This window comes from Heterocephalus glaber, unplaced genomic scaffold (assembly GCF_053883595.1).
Source record: "Heterocephalus glaber isolate CG9 unplaced genomic scaffold, H.glaber_assembly_v1.0 deba00001733, whole genome shotgun sequence".
Classification (NCBI taxonomy): Eukaryota; Metazoa; Chordata; class Mammalia; order Rodentia; family Bathyergidae; genus Heterocephalus; species Heterocephalus glaber.
In genome coordinates, this window is record NW_028258444.1 from 19,190,731 (window position 1) to 19,213,429 (window position 22,699).

The following is a 22,699-nucleotide window of genomic DNA, read 5'->3' on the forward strand; positions in this document are numbered from 1 at the left end:
TGGTAAGTATGTTCAAGTAACTAAGAGCAACTAGTTTTCTGGTTCTCTTCTCTCCTACTTACAATAGATTGAGTTAGCCTTCTACATCCACCAATTGTTATCCTAATAATATAAATAATTTCCAAAAAGAAAACTTCAGTTCAGTTGTATTCCCACCCAGTTCCTCATTCCCTACCTCCCTCTGCACACCTACATGCTTTCACAGAATTTAGTGAGCGTTGGAGGCTTGTCTTGATTCCTCCGATGGCGAAACCAACATTGGATTTTTCGGACATCCCAGTCCAGCTGCTTTGACAGGCCCTCCAGTCTTTTCTGATCAGGATACTGTAGATGTATGACCAGAGTCAGAACACCCTTTTCCCTTCAAATCCCTCATTAAATCTCCTTTACTAGCTGAGTGGCAAAGGGTGATAACCACAGCAGATCAAATGATATTTATCATTCCAAGTGTCATCCCCAAATCATTCACTCATTCATTCATTCATTCATTTATTGGTACCGGGGATCAAACTCGGACCTTGCACTTGCAAGGCAGGCACCGGAACCACTAAGCTAAATCCCCGGCCACTCCCAAATCATTTTAAAGAAAAGATTTTATCTCCTATGTCAATGACCTCTATTGTTCACCCACACATTCTCATTTGGTTTTCTCCCTCCAGTTCAAGCTGAGTAAAAAAGCATAACAAAAACCCAAACTACAAAGGCTACCATTACCATCCCTATTTTAATTTTGCAACTCAGTAATGTCAGAAGCTAGAGCAAGGGAAAAAAAAAAAAGACATGGTATATGCTTAGGGTATGAGGGGTAGAGGCGGCTGCTAAGCCTAAAAGTCAAAGATATACAAACTTGACTTTTTAGGACCCTGTCCCAAAGATATTTCCCTGAGAGGCTAAAGTTTTTCTTATAGTTATAGATAACCCAAATGTGGGAGATCATCCCATCCTATCCTTACCCTCTTTTATATGCACTCTGTTCTTCCCCACCATATAAAGCAACACTTCATGTGAGTTTTCTTGTTTTTCTGCTCACTTACCTTGGTGACAGACACAAACACTTTTTCAAGGATGGTATTGTCTTGGGCCAGATAAGGACCACTGTCCTCGATGCCAACATGGAGTGCACAGGGTTTGGCAATAAATCTGTAATAGAGAAAACGTAAAAGTCAGTTCTTTTTTTCTTTTTTTGATACCGGGGATCAAACTTGGGACCTTGTGCTTGCACGGCAGGTGCCAGAACCACTGAGCTAAATCCCTGAGCTAAATCTTTATCAGTAGACAAATGAGAGAAAAAGGGGGAAACACTAAGCTGGGGGCCACAACTTTTTATTTGGTTCTGGATTCTGTCACTGATTCATTTGAAAAGCAACTGGTTTAAGAAATGCTGGAACATAAGCCCTCTTTCCAATTCTTCTCTGGCTTCTCTTCTTATCACATCTTGAGCTTTACAGTCAGATATACTCAAATCACTATCCTACCATTTACTCATATATGAACTTGGGCAAGTTATTTAATCTCTACAAACCTCAGGTTTTTTTAACCTATAGGGTAAAGATAATATCAGCATCCTTGCTACTCAATATATGGTCCATCAGAACACAGACTGAACCTTTCCCAAACACAGATATGCCATCTTCTTACTTAACCTAAAGAAATAGTTATATTTTTAGGAGTCCTAAATAAAGAAAACAGGAGGTTAGGAAGGGTGGCCTCAATTCTAGTCAGATAAATTTGGTTAAGTCATTTAATCTCTTGGGTTTCCATTTTACCATCTAAATGAATGGGCTTATGAGATGATTTCTAAGATTTTTTTCCTCCTATATCTAAGATTCTCTGATGCTATCATTGGGTGTAATTAATTTCTAACTCTGAAATCTTTAAAAATTGAGTAACTATTTCTTGGTTCCTCATGAAAGATCTCATAGTTCCCAACCAGGAATTTTTGTGCATCAGCTTTAGGAAAATCTCTACAGTCATTTTCAGTATACATCAAACCCAGTTTTAGAGACTTTATAAAAGCAGAGATGCTAACAGTCCCAGTAACTGAATAAATGGATAATTATGGGTGCTAATGCCTTTTTGTTTTGTTTTTGTATCTTTGAGACAGGGTCTCAACTAGGTAGTTCAGGCTGGCTTTACATTATGTACCCCAGGCTGGCCTCAAACTCAAGCCGATCCTCCTGCTTTAGGCTCCAGACTGCTGGGATTACAGGGATGCGCCACCACACCTAGCTCTTTCTAGTTTTAAGACTCTTAAAAAATAGGGCCAGGGATTTAGCTCAGTGGTTTCACCGCCTGCTGCACAAGCACAAGGACCGAGTTCGATCCCCGGTACCCAAAAAAAAAAAATTTATTTGTGCTTGCTTTGGCAGCACATATGCTAAAAAATTTATCTATTTGACAAATACTTACTGAGCATCTATTTTGTTTTTTTGGTTGTTTTTGGTACCAGGGATCGAACTCAGGACCTTGCACTTTCAAGGCAGGCATGGTGCCACTGAGCTAAATCCCTAGCACACTGAGCATCTAATTTGTCCAATAACATGAAACTTAATATTTTCTAAGGACATGTGACTAGAAAAGAACTTTTATTTCTTTTCTTTCCTGGTACCAGGGATCAGTCGAACTCAGGACCTTGCACTTACCAGGCAGGCACACTGCCACTGAACTACATTTCCGGCCCAAGAACTTTTATTTCTTTTTTTTGGTACCAGGGATCGAACTTGGGTCCTTGCGCTTGCACAGCAGGCGGTGAAACCAGAACTTTTATTTCTGATAAAAATTACTGTATACAGATTTAGTTATACATTTAATGAATTACCTTAATAAAATGAAATTTGAAATTAGATCCTTTTTTTTCTGTACCAGGGATCAAACTCAGGACCTTGTGCTTGTAAGGTAGGTGCAGTGCCATTGAGCTAAATCCCAGGGTCTGAAATTAGATCTTTTGAGAAAGAATTCATTCTACATCACACAAAATACTGGCATTTGGTATAACCTCTAAAGTAAATATCTAGGCTGGTCAAACGCCAGACAAACAGCCTGACATTTATCCTTTCTACTGGATCTGCCGTTATAGAAATATAGGAGACCCCTAGAGGTCCCAGGGACGATTTCAGAAGATGTACAAAGTCAAAACTATTAAAATTACCTTGCTAATAATGCCATAATTCATAAGAATTTTTTTCTCTCACTCTTTCATGAGTGTATCATGGAGTTTTCCACAGGTTATATGATAATAACGTAACAGATTGAATGCTGAACGTACATGAATGAGACTATGGCTGCTAGATATCAGAGATTTACAAAGCTGTAAAATAATGTCTCTCTTCTTACTTTTTTTATTTTTGGAAAATAGTTATTTTCCATAAAATAACTTTTATTTCATAAAAGTTTTCATTATCATGTAGTTAGTTCATTATTTTAAAATGGATCACTATACATTAATTTTTCTCACTTTAATTTCTAAAATGATTATAAAATGTCCTAAGACCAAATCTTGAAAACTATGGTGCTCGGATGACACTGAGAAACAAATATAACTTGTGATTTTCTGTCCTCTCCAGGATCAATCTATTACCCACATTTTAAAACAATTTGTCAGAGAAGAATTACCTTTGCCGAAGGTCTGAATAAGTGGGGATTTAGTGTTCTATGAATGCTACTACTTCCCACTTGCTACTTTGGGATGTGAGTCTAATGGTACAAACTGAAAGTAATTTATCCATCTGCCTTTTCTCTGCTGTCTTTTTTTTTTTTTGGTACTGGGGATCGAAATCAGGACCCTGCGCTTTCAAGGCAGGCGCTGGAGCCCCTGAGCTAAATCCCCGGCCCTCTCTGCTGTCTTAATACACAGCAGCAGCAGAGGAGCTAAGCCTGGGTTAGTTAAGATGAAATCACCTACTGTTTTGCTTTTTCATACCAAATACAGGAGTTATACTAATACTTCTCTTTGTGATTTTTTGGTAATATCACTGATGGATATAAACTATATACCAGTAAATTACAGAGTCTAGATCAAGTTTCTTAATTGGTGCATCATGGCAAGTAACACAAATGGGCTACAATTATGCTGAGATATTGATCTTGACTCTTTGTGGTGGTCAATAAAGCCCGGAGTAACTTGGGAAACTAGTTAATGATGTTGTCTCAACCAAGGAGAGAATGAGACAAGTACCTGGGAATGATAGATCCATTTTAGTATATGCTAAATGTGAAGTACCCAGAGGAAAGTGAAATAGAACTGTTAAAGAGGCTTGGGTGAGATACATGTGAGGAGGTACAGGGAGAGGGAGAATACAGTGGACCCTCACCATGCGTGGTGGCACATGCCTGTAATCCCAGCACTCAGGAGGCTGAGGCAGGAGGATCGCCTCGAGTTTGAGGCCAGCCTGGGCTACATAGTGAGTTCTGGGCCAGCCTGAACTACAAAGGGAGACCCTGCCTCACCCCCCCCCCCAAATAATACAGCAGACCCTCAAGTTATGACCTGCCTGACCTACGAACAATTTGGGTTAATGGAAGATTCATCTGCCTCTTGTTATCGATAGCATGTACCTAGGTAAACATCCAGATCTCAGCTGTATTGACTTACAACCAACTTGAGTTACAACTTGGGAACTGGTTGAGTTCGTAAGTCAAGGGTCTACTGTAGTATGAGTATGAATGAATGAGGACATTAAGCAGTACCAAAATGGTGGGTTCAGATATGATTGGATAAAAAAATAATATTAACTGAAAAGGGAACTGAGGTGAGGACCTTGGGAAACTCCAAAATAAAAGGTGAATTTAGGGTATAGGAAGGCTAGAGGTGGAATTTTAACAAGGCAGAGATTATGGAAGGCAAAGACTTCAGCATCCACTAGATTTGGCAACTTGGAGACAGGTAGTTACCTTCACCAAAGAAATTCTTATAAAATGGAGACTCTTAAAGCAGTGAGATAAAGTGGTGAAAGATACATGAGGAGAAAGTGGAAAGAAGCAGAAATAGCTAAGATTCTCAAGAATCTGAGTGAGAAGGAAGTGGCCTCGATTTCCTGCATCAGAACCACTTGAAACAAAACTAACCCCTCCCTCCATGCCATAGAGTCCCCCTCCCCATCTCCTCTTTCTTTTTCTTTTTTTTCCCCAGTACTGGGGATTGAACTCAGGGTCTTCGCACTGAGCTACACTCCCAGCCCTTTTTATTTTGAAACAGGAGAGCCCTAAATTGGTAAACTGCCCAGGCTGGGCTTGAACTTGCCTCAGCCTCCCAGAGTGCTGGGATCACAAGTGTGTGCTACCATGCCTGGCTAACCCATCTCTTCTTGATCAGAAATTTCATCCATTTATTCCTCATTTTTTCTATTATCTTCAGCCTCACTCTCAACTTGTTTCTTCTCATCAGACTTTAAACATATTCAAGTTTTTTCCATCTCTCCCTGCCCCAGCCATCCTCCAACTTTCTCCTACTTCATAACTAAAGGTCTTGAAAAAGTTCTCTCCTCATGACTTCTCTTCCAGCTCCCACTCATTCCTCAACTCTCTTCCCTCTCTCTTTAGGCTTCTGTCCTGTACTGCACCGAAGCTGTTCTTGCCAAAGTTGTCAATGATCCCCTTAGAGAAAAATCAAATAGAACTTTTCAGTGCTTTATTTCACTTGACCTCTCATCGGGATTTTACATTACTGACAATATTCTCCCTCCTGAAATTCTTTCTCTCCCTCCCTCCCTCCCTCCCTCTCTCTCTCAGCTTCCTTACTGTCAAGCTTCTAGTTTTCTCCCTTTATCTCTCTGGCAGATGTAGTAGACTGGCTGGTGTGGATCACTAACTGAATCACCTTAGATAAAAGTTACATTCTCTCTTTTCTTTTCTCATCTGTAAAATGAGTCTAACACTAGTACCAAACTACCTCATTAAGCTACTATGAGGAGTCAATGTTTAACACTCAGAACAGGGCCTAGTACAAAGTAACACTCATTAAAAACTAGATTACTGAAATTATCAACTACTGTGTGGCTGTCTTACCTCTACTTCCTTTTGGGTTTATTTTTTCCTTTGGCTCTTCCTAAAAAAGTGTTTCCTCATAGATCTGAACAGGTTCTTTTCTTAATATACTCACCCTAGGTGTTCTCATTCAATTAAAGAAAGGGCCTCTGTGGACCCCTGAGGTTCTCTGAACACACAATATTACTTTCATAACAATATTAAGACATTATCTGAAGGACTTCTGGGAAGATGGCACAGTGGTGAACAGCAGAGAAATAGCCTCTCTGAGATTTGGTGTCCAGATGCTGGAATATAGCAATCTGAAGACAAGAAGGAGGAGGTAAGAGGTAAGTGGATCACTGGGACCCAGCAAGGATCAGAAGTGAGAATTGAAGCCCATGGGGAGAGCAAGGAGAGAGACTTCAATGAAGAAGGAGGTGGCAAATGGAGCTTTCTTCCTGAGCCTTGTCTCATGTGTAGGAAGCATGGCTCAAATGTGCAGACACACAGTGACTATTGGTGACCCCAGAGGCCTCCATGGAGAAATGCACCAGTGGAACAGAGCAGTGGATGTAGCAGACTGAGATGGCTAGTGAGTTATTCAAGTTCAGATGTTCCCCAGGAGAGGGCAACTGGCAGTAGCCATTTGGAGAGGGGCCAACTGAGCTATGAACTCAGACCAGCTGGGGGCTGGCTCCATCAGGGTGGGGTGGAACTGAGTTCAAATCAGCAGAAGGTCAAGGAGCCAAGTTCAAGCTGACAGGAAGCTGAGTTCAAGCTGGCAAGAGAGACACAGAGTATATCGCAGGCTGAACAAATCAGGTTCCAGCCTCAGAGCTAGAAACCAGCCTGAACTTCAGAACAAAAGGTACAGGCTTGCTGGGATTACCTATGGCTGGCTTGTTGGATTAATCAACACAGATCTGGGCTCTGTGTGCCCAATTCGTCTACCAGTGACAGTAGAGACATGCCTTGAAGTAGACTTTTTTTTTTCTTATTTTTTTGTCCTTTTCTTGTTTTTGTTTTGTTTTCCTTTTTCTTGTTTGTTCTCGTTTTTATATCAGTGTCAACATTGTAGTTTTTGTTGTTCTGTTCCTGTTTTCACTTCTTCCTTCTCTCTTTCCCTACTGTCTTTTTCACCAGTTCCCCAAAGTTTGTGTAATCTTCCTTTGTCCTCTAGCCTTGCTTCTAATCTCTTCCTCTTCTTTTATTCTCTATTTCTCTGCCTAACCCATTTTAAATTTTCTCCCCTGAAGGTAAAATTGCCATACTGAGAACATATTTACTGTATATGGTTAAAGGTGGCAAATCAATAGTTACCACAGTTTGTCATTTTCTAGGCTGTGTTCTATGTTACTGTTATCGCCGATAGTATTACTTTAGCCAAGGTGACGTAATTGTTCTAATCAGTTGTTCTTCTGGTATGCCAAGACTGAGACTGCCTAAGGAACAGAAAACAACACTATAGACCAGTGTCAAAGAACCAGGGGCTATGCTAAATAGGCAGCAACTTCTCACCCCCAGTAAATTGAAGAAATAGGATCTTGCAACAGACTCAAAATCCAAAAGCCAGCTACACCTGGAAGACACTTCGGAGAAGTAGTCATTTCCTACTCATATGCAACTTCCAATTGCATATGACTACTTGCCATCTGCAATTTACCTTGGAATCAATCAGGAATTTACCAGCATCAACCTAGGAATTAAACTAAAATAAACAAAAAAAATGGGTTTTTTTGGATACCAACAATTGAACTCAGGACCTTGTGCTTGCGAGGCAGGCAGCGGCACCACTGAGCTAAATCCCCAGCCCCTAAATTAAAGCTAATTTTAAAAAGAAAGAAAATGAGAAGACACTTAATCAAGATGCAACCCCAAACTTCCAGCTCACCAAGCAAACCCAGGAAGCAGAGGTGGAACAATCTGAAACTCACCCACCTGGACTCTCTGAAGTGAAGAAGCACAAGTGAAGCAGAAGTAACAAAGCAGATGAATGAGGCTCATGACCATAATGAAAGACATGTTTAGTGACTAGAGCAGATACAAATAGAGGAGCTTAGGAAAATGATGGAAACCACAAACACCCAACATAGGAAAGAAATGGAATCCATGAAACAGATTCTAACAGATATCCAGGAGATTAAAAATTCCACTGAAAGTATACACAGCAGAATGAGCCAATGTGAGGACAGAATATCAGATATAAAAGACAGGATTGTGGGGCCAGGGATGTAGCTCAGCAGCACAGATCCTGCCTGGCAAGCACAAGGTTCGATCCCAGGACAAAACAAAACAACAAACAAACAAACAAAAACAAACAAAAAACAGGATTGTGGCTAGCAATCATGAAAAGAAAGATCTCTTAAAAATAGCAAGGGACCATACACACAAAAAAATCAATCCAACAGCTGCTAGATGATGCAAAGAATAGCATAAGATTGACTGGAGTCAATGAAAAAGCAGATTACCACAAATGACATAAAATACCCGTTCACAGAAGTAATGGAAGAAAACTTCCCAAACAGGAAAAAGAATTTGAGATACAGATATGTGAGGCATCCAGAACTCCAATTACCCATGATAAAAAAAAAAACCCCTACATTAAGGCATGTGACTGTCACAACTTCAAAAATTCAACATAAGAATGGAATATTAAAAGTGGCTAGAGAAGAGAAACAAATCACCTATAAAGAAAAGCTCATCAGAATCACAGACTTCTCAACGCAAACTCTCAAGTCAAGGAAAGTCTGCAGCGAAGTATTTCAAGCCCCTAAAAGAAAACAACCTCCAACTCAGATTGATGTATCCCACAAAATGATCTTTCAAAATTGATGGAGAAATAAGATACTTCCATGATAATGAATACTTGAAGAAATTCATGATCACAAATCCAGCAATCCAAAATGTTCTGAAATACTTTTTTTTTTGTACCGGGGATCGAACTCAAGTTCTTGTGCTTGTGGGGCAGGCGGCGGAACCACTGAGCTAAATCCCCAGCCCAGAAAGACATTTTTGAAAGAGATAACAGAGACTACAATTCCATGAACCCCATCAGAATGAATCTACCAGGCAAAGCAAGAAATTAAACCGGGTGCGGGGGGGGGGGGGGAGACGGACCAGCAACAGGAAAATAACACAAGGATAGTATCAGTTATAACCATCAATGTAAATGGTCTCAATTCACCAGTCAAAACAAACAGACTGGCAAAATGGATGAAGAAGCAAGGTCCAATAATATGTTACATACAAGAAACACACTTGATTCAAAAAGAAATTCAGGGCCAGAGATTTAGCTCAGTGGTGCCACCTGGCAAGCGCAAGGTCCTGAGTTCAATCCCTGGTTCTGCCAAAACAAACAAAATTGATGGACTGAAAGTCAAAGGATGGAAAACAGTACTCCGTGGGACAGGAACCACCCCTCCCCAAAAAAGGAGGGGGAGCTATTCTATTTGCAGACAAAGTGGATTTCAAGCCAAGACTGCTTTTTTTTTTTCGGTACTGGGCATCGAACTTAGGACCTTGCACTTGCGAGGAAGGTGGTGGAACCACTGAGCTAAATCCCCAGTCCCCAAGACTGATTAAGAGAGACAAAGAAGGTCACTACATCCTTGTATAGGGAACAATCCAAGAGGAAGAGATAACAATCATAAATATATATATATATATATATGCGCCATATATATGTATGCAGCAAATACCAGCACACCCAACTAAATAAAACAAATATTAACAGACATGAAAAATCAAATAAACACTAATACAATTGTAATGGAGGAACCTCAATACCCTATTGTGTCAAGTAGATAGATCAACTAGACAAAAAAGTCAACAAAGAAATATCAGAACTGAACCAAACTTTTGAACAAATGGACTTAGTAGATGTCTACAGAGTACTCCACCCCACAACATCAGAATACAGATTTTTCTCAGCCACCTATGGGATGTTCTCCAAAACAGACCACATACTACCTCGTAGAACATGCTTAAGTAAATGCAAAGGAACTGAAATTACCCCATGCATATTATCAGACCATAGTGCAATGAAACTGGAAATCAATGGCAAAAAAACCCCACAAGAACTTCATAAACATATAGAAATTAAACAACACTCTCCAGAACAACCAATGGGTCACAGATGAAATTAAAGAACCAATTATACAGTTTCTACAATTAAATGACAATGCCAGTTGAACACACTGGAACTTATGGAACAGAATGAAAGTAGTCCTATGAGGGAAATTTACAGCAGTGAATTCCCATACCAGAAAAACAGAGTGAGCTCAAATAAACAATCTAATGGTGAACCTCAAGCTTCTAGAAAAAGAAGAGCAAGTCAAGTCCAAAACTTGTACAAGAGAGAAAATTATAAAGATCAGAACAGAAATTAATGCAATGGAGACTAAGAAAACAATACAAAGAATCAATGAATCGAAGAGTTGGTTCTTTGAAAGATTAAATAAAATTGACAAACCCTCAGCCAACCTTATCAAAAAAAGAAAGAAAAGACTCAAATTCATGTAATTAGGAATGCCAAGGGTAAAATCATAACAGATCCTGCACAAATCCTAAAGATCATCAATACCTACTTCCAGAACCTGAATTCTAATAAGGACAGCACAGAAGAAATGGACAGATTCTTCAATACATATGAATTACCAAAGCTGAATCAAGAAGATATAAAAATTCTAAATAAACCAATATCAGTCAATGAAATTGAAGATAAAATTAAAAACCTATCAACAAAAGCCCAGCCCCTGATGGATTCACTGCTGAATTCTACAAGAAATTTGGAGATCTAATTCTGCTACTTCTCAAACTCTTTAATGAAAGTGAAAGGGAAGCAATACTCCCAAATTCATTCCTGGAAGCAAGCATTACCCTGATACCAAAACCAGAGAAGGATCCAACCAAAAAAGAGAACTAGGGCCAAGGATTTAGCTCAGTGGTTCTGCCACCTGCCTCGCAAGCGCAAGGTCCCAAGTTCAATCCCTGGTACCAAAAGAAAAAGAAAGAAGAAAGAAAACTATAGGCCAATCTCCCTAATGAACATATACACAAAAGTCCTCAATAAGATACTGGCAAACAATGCAGCGAATCATCAAGAATGTTATACACAATATCCAAGTAGGATTCATTCCAGGGGTGCAGAGATAGTTCAACATAGGCAAATCAATAAATGTAATAAACCATATTAACAGAGCCAAAGATAAAAACCATATGATCATTTCCATAGAGGCAGAAAAAGCATTAGACAAAGTCCAACACCCATTGATGATAAAAACCCTACAGGAAACTGGAACAGATGGTCTTTATCTCAATCTGATAAAAGTCATCTATAACAAACCAACAGCCAACATTGTACTATGTGGACAAAAATTGAAAGCTTTCACTCTAAAATCAGGAACAAGACAAGGATGTCCACTGTCACCACTCTTTTTTGGGGGGTACCAGGGATCAAACTCAGGACCCTGTACTTACTTACAAGGCAGGAGATGAAACCACTGAGCTAAATCCCCAGCCCATGTCACACTCTTATTCAATATAGTTCTGGGAACATTAGCCAGAGCAATTAGACAAGAGAAAGAAATAAAAAGAATAAGAATAGGAAAGGAAGAAGTTAATTATTTGTGGTTATTTGTCATTATTTATGGATGACATGATAACTCTATATAGATCTCAAAAACTCCACCCAAAGACTTCTAGATTTATAACCAAATTCAGTAGCATATCTGGATACAAAGTCAACACTCAAAAATCAATACCATTCCTGTACACAAATAACAAACTGAGTGATAGAGAAATTTGAGAAAGCACACTTTTCACAATAGCATCCCCCAAAATGAAATACCTAGGAATCAATCTAATGAAGGAAGTAAAAAACCTTTACATGAAAAACTAGAGTACTCCTGAAAAAGGAGATTGAAGAGGATATCAGAAAATGGAAAGATATATCTCTTGTTCTTGGATAGGAAGAACCAATATAGTGAAAATGGCCATACTTCCAAAACTGTTATACAGATTTAATCCAATCCCAATCAAAATACCAATAGTGTATCTCACAGAATTAGAAAATAATCCTAAAATTAATTTGGAACCTGAAGAGATCTAGAATAGCAAAAACAATGTTAAGCAACAAAGGCAAAGCAGGAGGCATTACAATCTGACTTGAAATTATACTGCAAAGCTACTGTGATAAAAACAGCATGGTACTGGCAAAAAACCAGACCTAAGAATCAGTGTAACAGATTAGAAGATGCAGAAACAACTCCAGACATACTCAGCCACTTTATCTTTCACAAAGGAGCCAAACACCTTCACTGGAAGAAAGATAGCCTCTTTAATAAACGGTGCTGGAAAAACTGGCTTTCCACATAACAAGGATTAAAACTAGACTCATATCTTTCAGCATATACTAAACTAAAATCAAAATGGATCAAAGATCTAAATATTAAAACAGAAACACTAAGGGCCGGGTATTTAGCTCAGTGGTTCCGGCGCCTGCCTTACAAGAGCAAGGACCTGAGTTCGATCCCCAGAACCAAAAAAAATAAAAAATAAAAAATAAAACAGAAACACTAAATCTGCTGGAAGATAGACCTCTTTTTTTTTTGGTACCAGGGATCGAACTTGGGACCTTGCACTTGTGCAGCAGGCGCCGGAACCACTGAGCTAAATCCCCAGCCCTGGAAGATAGAACTCTTAAAGAGAAAAAAAGGAAAAAAAAAGAACTCAAAAAAATCAGACCCCTCCCCCCAATTTAAAGACCCAATCCCCAAAATGGGCATCTGAAATGAGTAGACACTTTTCAGATGAAGAAGTAGAAATGGCAAGTAAATATATGAAAAAATGTTCAATGTCACTGGTCATTCAAGAGATGCAAATTAAAACAATGCTGAGATTCCAACTCACTCAGAAAGAATGGCTGTTATCAAAAAATCAACCAATAACAAATGCTGGCAGGGCTGTGGGGAAAATGGAACCCTTCTTCACTGTTGGTGGGAGTGTAGACTGGTGCAACCTCTGTGGAAATCAGTGTAGAGATTCCCCAAAAAACTAAAATTAGAGGTTCCATTCAACTCAGCTATTCCCCTTCTTGGTATCTTAGCAAAAGAATTAAAAGCATCATACCTTAGCAATATATGCACACCCATGTTTATAGAGGCACAGTTTGTAATAGCTAAATCTTAGAAATAGCCCAAATGTCCATCCACCAACGAATGGATAAAGATTTTTTTTTTGTATCGGGGATTGAACTCGGGTCCTTGTGCTTGTGCAGCAGGCAGCGAAACCGAGCTAAATCCGTGGCCCAACATGCGGTTTTTTAATACAGTGGAGTACTACTCTGCCATAAAAAAGATAAGCTTGAGACATTTCTGGCTAAATGGATGCACCTTGAGACTGTACTCTTAAGTGAGATAAATCAGATACACATTTTTAAATACTGTACTGTTTCTCTGTTGTAAGAAACCAAAAGTGTATATAAGGACTAACTAAAATGTATTGAAAAATGGTAAGAAAATGTTCAAATGAGAAGGGAAACAAGGGAAGGAGGAGGGAGAAAGGAAAGAAGGAATAAGAAAAAAAAAAGAATGGAAGGAAAAAATGGAAACAAAGTTTTTGTAAATAAGGAAGAGAAAGGGGGCATTGTGGGGGGAGTGGGAAAAAAAGGATTAAGATATATTATGTACAGGTACAAATTCCCTATGATGAATGTTATCTATCTCTCTCTCTCTCTATATATATGGTACCAATAAAGCTTTGCTTCAAAAAAGAAAAAAGAAAAAAAAGACATTATGTCTTTTCCATTGTGTTAATGTTTATAGTGAGGGTACAATGCAATGGTAGATAAAACTATAGCATCTTAGTTCAAATCAAAACAAATTACCCTAGTAATTTCTGTATTGATATGTTCCCTCAATTATAAAATGTGAGAGTATAGAACATGCTTAGCATGCAAGAGGCCTTGGCTTCCATTTCCAGCACACACACACACACACACACACACACACACACACACACACACAGACGCATGCACATTTTACTTAAGAATGTCTTTGAAGAATCAAAACTAATTTTATTAAATCTTGACCCTGGGCCAGCATTTAGCTCAGTGTTTCTGCCGCCTGGCTCGCAAGTGCAAGGTCTCGGGTTCGATCCCCAGTACCCCCCCCAAAAAAAGATAAACAAAAGAAAAACACTAATGCCAATAACAAAATTAAAGATTTTAAGTTAAAAGTAGAATTTTAGAAAACTTGTCTTTGAGCTAACAACTTATTTCAAGTCTTTTTTTGATGAGAATAAAGTAAGATGTTTTAGTTACTTTCTTGTTGCTGGCACAAAATACTTAACACCCACAAGTTAAAGGAGGAGAAGTTTATTTTAGCTCATGGTCTGTAGAAGTTTCAGTCCATAGTCATCTGGCAGCACGGCATTCCTTCTCTTTTTTTTCCCCCCCTCAGTACAGGGGATCAAAATTAGAACCTTGTGCTTGCCAGGCAGATGCAGCGCTACTGAGCTAAATCCCTGGCCCCTTCTTTCCCTTTTTATTCCATCTAGACTACAAATTTGATTGCTATTGATTGCTGCCACCCACACACAGGATGGGTCTTGCCTCTTCAGTAAATCCATCATCTACACCCAGAACTATGCTAAACCAGTCAGTACTAGACTAATCTAGTACTACACACTCATGATCCAGTCCCTCCCAAAAGCCCCACCTATGAGCGCATGAGGCTTTGGGAGAACATCTGGATAAAAACCGTAAGATTTTTTAAATTTTTAATTTTTTATTAGTACATGTTTACAGTACATGATTACATTCATCATGGTAAAAAAATTCATATGATTTTAAAATATTATATAATGTGGAAGATTTGTGCAGCTCAGTGAACCAATAATTTACAAATGATACATGACATCAATTCAAAACGTAATATAGTTCAAAGGATTTTTAACACATGAGTATGATATGCATGATGTGGTTTCAGATTCATAGAGCAATCAACTTTAAGAAATTACTACTTGCATTTTGACCGCGCATAGTGGCCCATGCCTGTAATCTCAGCACTCAGGAGGTTGAGGCAGGAGCATCACTACAAGTTTGAGGACAGCCTGAACTATATAGTAACACTCTGTCTCAAAAAATAAAAAATTGGGCTGGGGATTTAGCTCAGTGGTTCTGCTGCCTGCCTTGCAAGCGCAAGGACCCAAGTTCAATCCCTGGTACCAAAAAAAAAAAGAAATTATAGGGCCAGGGATTTAGCTTAGTAGCACTATGCCTGCCTCATAAGTGCAAGGTCCTGAGTTCAATCCCCAGTACCCTCCCCCCCCAAAAATTACCACTTGTGTTTTGATGTAGTATCAAATAAAAATATCAAATTATCTGAAAAAACTACTAAAATACTTTCCTTTTTTCAATGACATGTCTGAGTAAGGCCAACTTTTCTTCAAATACTTTAACCAAATAATATAACCCAAGACACTGAATATAGAGGCCAGTGAAGGCAATTCAGCTGTCTTCTTCTATTAAGTCAAAAATTAAAAAAGATTTGCCAAAATGTAAAATCAAAGTTCTCATTAAATGTTTTTTCCTTTTGGAAAATATTTTTAAAAGATTTTATGTTACAATATTATATATATCCATCCATCCCAGTACTAGAGACTGAACTCATGGCCTTCACACTGAGCTACATCCCCAGCCTATTTTTTTAGTGAAGGTCTCACTAAGTCAATCAATTGCCCTGTCTGGGCTTGAACTTGCAATCCTCCTGCCTCAGCTTGCCATCAAAGTGCAGGGATACAGACAGGTACAACTATGCTCAGCATATATTTCTTAAACTTCTCAATTTTAATTGCAAGTATGATAAACAGAAACCTCCTTGGGGTACTCAATAACTATTTTGTTTGTTTTTTGAGACAGGGTCTCACTGTATAGTTCAGGCTGGCCTTGAAATTGTGGCAATCCTCCTGCCTCAGTCTCCCATGTGCTGGGATTACAGCTGTGTGCCACCATGACTGGCTCCTCAATAACTTTTGTTTTTGGTACAGGGATTGAACTCAGGACCTTGGGCTTGCAAGGCAGGTGACAGAACCACTGAGCTAAATCCCCGACCCTTCCTCAATAACTTTTAAGAGTAAAAATTAATCCTAAAGAAAAAAACCTGGAGAATTATTAGATTATACTAACACTGTGTGCAGTGACTACCAACCATGTATTATTCTATATATTCCCTGTTTTTTTGTTTTTGGTACCGGGGATTGAACTCGGGTCCTTGCACTTTTGCAGCAGGCAGTAAAACCACTGAGCTAAATCCCCGGCCCTCCCTGTTTTTTTGGATAGTCTGGGGATTGAACCCAGGGCCTTTGCACTGAATTATACCCCCAGCCCTTTTTATTTTGAGCCAGGGTCTTACTGAATTGCTCAGACTGGACTCAAAATTTGGATCCTCCTGCCTCAGCCTCACAGAATGCTGGGATTATAGGCATGTGCCACCTTACTCAGCTATAAGTGTATTTTTGAGTATAATTCTTAAAAGGAAAGGACTCACTCTACACAAGGTACTTTACTTTTCAAGATCAATACACAGCCAACCTCAAGATTTCATTTCTTGCACGGTCTGTCTATAAGCAAGTAATCTTTGTACTTTCCTTTGAGGTTCATAAAAAACATAGACAAATTTGCACTTGAAACAAAGCAGAAACCCAGATTAAAAAGAATTTCTATGATATATACTACCCTAAACCATGACAAGGCACACACTGTAGAATTATATCAAACTATCGTTCTTTTTCCCTGTGTTAGCAGTTATCTTCACCTAGACCTATGCCCTAGTCTTAAAAGAACTGAGTTATGACTAATATATTGTGCATTCTGAAGAGCCTAGTAGTTACTGTGAGGAGAAAGAAAAATAAACATTTAACTTATATCTTATTCCAATATAAGGGCAATAATAAGTCTTGAAATAATAAGGATTACTTGGAGCATATAATATTAAATGTTTCGGGTTGACACACACTAAGACTAACTTGAAATTTATGGGTAATGGGTGCTAAAGATTGAACTCAAGGCCATGCATGTGTTCTCTACCATGAGCTATACCCTCACCCTAACTTAAGAGTTTATTGTACATTAGCTAAAACATTTTACTTTTTATAGAGGAGGTTCAGAATGTAATTGGATAACTGTGGAGAGTCCCTGAAACCCTTGCAGAATATTTATGATGCCCTCCCTTTCCAACTACATATTACAGGGCCAGGGTTTTAGCTCAGTGGCACCAAGCGAAGTCCTGAGTTCAATCCTGTACAAAAAAAAGAGGAAAGCCCAACTACATAATATATATGTATAGCCATATTCTAGATATGTGTATGAAATATGACCAGATTTTCTTCATATTCTTCAACCAAAATAACCCAACATAACACACTAAATGCAGAAAATGACATGAGAATCTAGCTGACTAGTATTCAGCCAGCTTTTGGGATTTGCAAAAGTATTGAACAATGCTATTCTTTTTATTTGTTTGTTTTGTTTTTCAGAAAAGGTCCTGCTATGTAATTCAGGCTGGTCTTGAACTCACTGTATAGCCCAGGCTGGCCTCAAACTTGTGGCAATCCTCTTGTCTCAGTCTAGCCAGTGCTGAGATTACAGGCATGTACCACCATGTCTGGCCTTGAACAATGCTATTCTTATAGCTAAAATTTTTTAATTAATTAATTAATTTAGGTGCTGGGGATCAAACTCAACTTTATTAAAAAATAAATTACTTCCCATTACAATGTTGTTTATGTTACCATGTACTGGATGTATTACACCACCACCACCACCACCATACTGGGGACTGAACTCAGGACCTTGCACTTGTGAGGCAGGCGTGGCTCCACTGAGCGAAATCCCCAGCCTAGATGAAAAAAAAAGGGAATATGAAAATTGCCTAGAAAAAATTATCAGGAACTGGGGATGTAGCTCAGTGGTAGAGTACTTGCCTAGCATGTTCAAAGCAAAGCCATGGATTTAATCCACAGTACCACAAAAATAGGCAAAAAATAAATTTAACAAGTTATGGGATGTGAGGGTGATCTGGCCGCGACATCTGTCACCCCACTGAGTGCCAGGGTTGATTCGGCCCATCTGGCTGGCTAGGCGGCGTCCCCTTCCTCCTTCACTGCTCCACGTGTGTCCCTCCGCGAAGCTTGGCTGAAGTGGATTAGCATTCCTGATAGAGGACTGTTTCCTCAGTCAAGAGTATTCGAGTAGCTGCGTTCCCCTGCTAGAAACTCCAAACAAGCTCTTAAAAAGTTATCAAACCTGGTCCCGGAATTTAGCTCAGTGGTGCCGCTGCCTGACTCTCAAGCGTAAGGTCCCAGAGTTTGATTCCCCGGTACCAAAAAAAAAAAAAAAAAAAGGAAGAACATCAAAATGAACTCATGCCAAAGTGGTAGAATAAATTCATTCATTCATTTTATTAAATAAAATTACGCCTTTTTTGGTGTGTATGAATGTAGCACTGGGAATTATATACCCAGGGCTTGTGCATGGTAGGCAAGTGTTCTACCACTGAGCTACATCCCCAGCCCTTTTTAAATTCCAAGACAGGGTCCCACTAAATTGCCCAAGCTGGACTTGAATCTCAGCCTCCAGAAAATCTGGGACTACAGATATACACTATTATGCCCAGCACACATTTTTAAATCGATGAATAATTATATAACTTAATGCATTTGCTTAAAGTTGAAATACATATATACAGGAGACAAGAAGTAAATTAGGGGAAAGCCATACAAAAAGTTTTCTCAATAAATTTTTATTGCCTTTCATAGTCCAAGAAATAACTGTATGTAAGTAAGATACTAGGTCTAAAGTATTTTAATTATCAACATAAGTACTAAACTTACTTTCTCTAAACTCCTCTAACAGCTTCTGCCTACACTTATTACACTGTATTTTAATCACTGATTTTCCGGCTCTCTCCTCAAGGGTGGATACCATTCACTTCTTTTATCCTTGGCACATAGTTTGACATCTGGCATATACAGTACAAAGTGCTCAATAAATAATTGAAGAACGGTCAGATAAACAAATGAGCAAAAACTTAATTCTTAACTAAAAGGTGAAGTGTTTCAAGGAAATGTGCCACCTGTAAGGAAGAAAATAAAGCTCAGTCTTGTCATCCTAGGTCATCAGATAACCTACCAGCTCTGTGTTTTATTAAGTGTAGAAGGTCACCGAATTCTGGGAAATCAGGACAAATTCAAGTTAATCAATTTCAGTCCATGACCAGACTAAGAAGAATTAAACATAACTCCAAGACTCGGATTACTTTGAGACCCTCTGTGCCCATAATTGAGACTTCTAATACTGACATTACCCAAAACTAAAGACTACAAGAAATATCCTTTTAAAGAAATCTTATATTTTACAAAAGAGATATAATAGAGTGTGATTATTCTCCTTGTCTTATCAGGTTTGTACAGCTTGCTATGTACATTTAACTACCTGAAAAACATGAATGTTTACAGATCATTAACTATTGAGCAGATAGAAAAGCAAGAAAGCAAAGCAATGGTTGGCTAGAACCACCCTCAATTGAGTATTACTCAGAATTAATGGTCATTTAAATAATTCCGGAAATAGGGCTGGGGATTTGGCTCAGTGGTTCTGGTGCCTGCCTGGCAAATGCAAGGTCCCGAGTTCGATCCCTAGTACCAAAAAAAAAAATTCTATTTTAACATTTAAAATTCTATTTTTACTATAGATTTTTAGAAAGACCAGCTGTTTAAAGCAAGGTCCAATCTCTGTCTTACCTTTTGGTTCTAGGGCCGGGGATTTAGCTCAGTGGTTCCGTCGCTTGCCTTGCAAGGGCAAGGACCTGAGTTCGATCCCTGGTACCAAAACAAACAAACAAACAAACAAACCTTTTGGTTCTAAAAACTAAATCAAATGTGAATTTACTTTAAAATTCTCTTCTCGGTTATTAATATTTTTGCTAAAATCATTGTCATCAGTACTGTCCAACAGAAATGTAATGTCAATCACATAAGCTATTTAAAAAAACTTCTAATAGCCACATGCAAAAAGTAAGAGAGAGGCCAACCTGAACATACATGGTGAGAACTCATCTCAAAAAAAAAAAAAAAAGGACAGGGATTTAGCTCAGTGGTTCTGCCTTGCAAGCACAAGGTCCCGAGTTCAATCCCCAGTACCAAAAAAAAAGTAAGAGAAACAAGGAAAAGTAATTTTGATAATTTAAGATAGTTACATTCTTCTGTCTTTGAAATTCAGTGTGCTCTTTATAGTCACAACCCCTCTCAATTCTGACTTGTCACATTTGAAATCCCCAAGAGTCACAGGTAGCTGGTAGTTACTGTACTGGACACCATAATCTGGATAATTCAGAGATTTATTCTTACTACCTAGGAAAACTGGTTATAGTTTTTTATTTTTATTTTTAAGTTAGAAATGGTTGTGGTTAACTCCTACAACTTAATTAACTTATCTAAACATAAAAAAGGAATAGACCCAAGTACAACAATGTCAAAATTTGGTACATTCTTTAGAAGTCAGTTTTTATTTGCCTAAAAGTATCTCTAGAGAGGACATCAAAACAGGTATATCTCAGCTATCCAGCTCTATAAGGCAGGTATTTTACTTCTGCCTCCCCTTTGTTAATCTCTTCTTCATCTATTTAGAAGACCCTAGTTTTCTGAATCAGGAAATGGCCTCAGCAAAAATATCTGGTGTTTCTTTTCAGTGACGAATATATTGTCTCCAGGGATAAATCAGGAACTGGACTGACCTCAGGCATGAGAGTACCGGGTTGTCTGTAGAGCATCAACGCCCACTGTGCAGAAAAGGCCAGTTTTCCGAGAAAGAGTTTTCCCAGAAAGAGGAGATACAGAAGGCTTCTGACCATCTGGAACTTATTAAGAGGTGAGCTAAATTTTAGATAAGAGAAGAGCAATGTACCCATCTTTTCTAATCTCACTCTGCTGGATCTTCAAACCTCATTTAATTCTGGGATTTATGACTCAATAATGCCCAACAGAGTGACTTTAGGAAAGCAGTAGAATAGTCTGAAGCTATGGCCATTCTTCTCAAAGCCTCTCTTCTCTGTCTACAGGACACAGTAATACTTGGCCACAATGCTGTGACATGCCATGAATCTGGGAGGACAACAGGCCTGTCAGAAAGAAGTTTGTCTTCCACTTAGCAAAGTGGGGAAAGCAGGGGGAGTATTCAGCAGAAGCATCAAGCTTACAAGAGGAAGACGAAAGGACTGGTTAAGAAATGTGTACAAGAGCCGGGGATTTATCTCAGTGGTTCCGTTGCCTGCCTTGCAATTACAAGGTCCCGAGTTCGATCCCTGATACCAAAAAAAAAAAAAAAAGAAAGAAAGATAGAAAGGTGTACAAGAAAATGAGTCACTACTCTTGCTGTCAGTTACATGACAGGCCAGCAAATAAGCTGTTCAGTCCTAGGTGACAGAAAATGATATTGAGAAGGCTCTTTAGACACCCCAGTGACATTGCATTTAAAATAAGTAGAGAAGAGCCAGGCATGGGGACATACACCTGCAATCCCAGCATTTGGGAGACTGAGGCAGGAGGATCCCTGTGAGTCTGAAACCAGCCTGGGCTACATAGTGAGTTTAAGACCAGTCTGAACTACAAAGTGAAACCTTGTCTCAAAAAAAAACAAAAACAAACAAACAAATGAACAAATAATAAATAAGTAGAGAAGATAGAAATGTAATTAGAAGCAATGTATCATTCACAAAATAACTTTCTTCTGTAACAGAAAGATTCTAATGTAATAATATACTCAAAATAAATAAACCAATGTAGGTGTTATGGCACATGTCTGTCATGCCAGAACTCTGGGAGGCTGAGGCAAGAGGACTACAAATTTCAGCTCAGCTGGTGTAACAACTGACTTGAGGAACTGTCTGAAAATTTAAAATTTTTTAAAAAGGAAAAAGGCTTGGGGTGGGGATGTAGCTCTGTGAGAAGGCCCTGGGTTCAATCCCCTGTGCTGCAAAATAAACATCCTATAGATCTGATGGTATCAATATTAAGACTCAAGATTCTGTTTGATTCTAAGGAACACAAGAACTGGATGTTAAGTTTCAATTTTACCTTTAAGATTTAGTTTAAATCAGAGCCAAAAGATCTAGTTTAGACTATTCTTTACCCTAAGGGTTTCAATATACAATATAATATCAATGAAACAATAAGTAGAAGAGTTTTTTTGTTTCTTTTGTGATAGGGTGGGTACAGGGAGTAGCATGAGTATGTGTATAAGAAGGAAAGACAAGCTGTAGAAAAGTACACAGCATAGGGCCGGGAGTTCAGCTCAGTGGTACCACCACCTGCCTCGCAAGCGCAAGGTCCTGAGTTCGATCCCCAGTACAAAAAAAAAAAAAGGTACACAGAATGCAAATATAGGGGCCAGGGATTTAGCTCAGTGGTTATGCCGTCTGCCTTGCAAGCACAAGGACTGGAGTTCAATACCCGGTACCAAAAAAGAATGGAAATATAGTATGGTGAACTTTAACAACAGAGACAAAGAATTATAACCCCACCTCAATTAAGCCAAACATCGATTTTAGGTTGAAGATCCACATTCCAGGTTATTTGTTAGGCATCTGAGTAGCTGAGAGGACCCTTTTCAATCATTCAGTAAGCAAAGGCTAATCACATGCTACAACTGAGGCACTGTGCATAGTACAGACCCCCACAA

The 22,699-nt window shown here is 38.8% G+C and overlaps 1 protein-coding gene across 1 annotated transcript in view; it reads right to left on the bottom strand.

Annotated features, from left to right (window-relative positions):
* Cers5 (ceramide synthase 5) overlaps window positions 1–22,699 on the bottom strand; it is a 39,813-nt gene that overhangs the window by 13,322 nt on the left and 3,792 nt on the right. The window contains exons 2-3 of the mRNA XM_004862988.4: window positions 1,035–1,140; window positions 194–324 (exon numbers count right to left, since the gene is read on the bottom strand). Of these exons, the coding sequence (XP_004863045.1) occupies window positions 194–324; window positions 1,035–1,140 (237 nt within the window). The remainder of the gene's footprint in view (window positions 1–193; window positions 325–1,034; window positions 1,141–22,699) is intronic.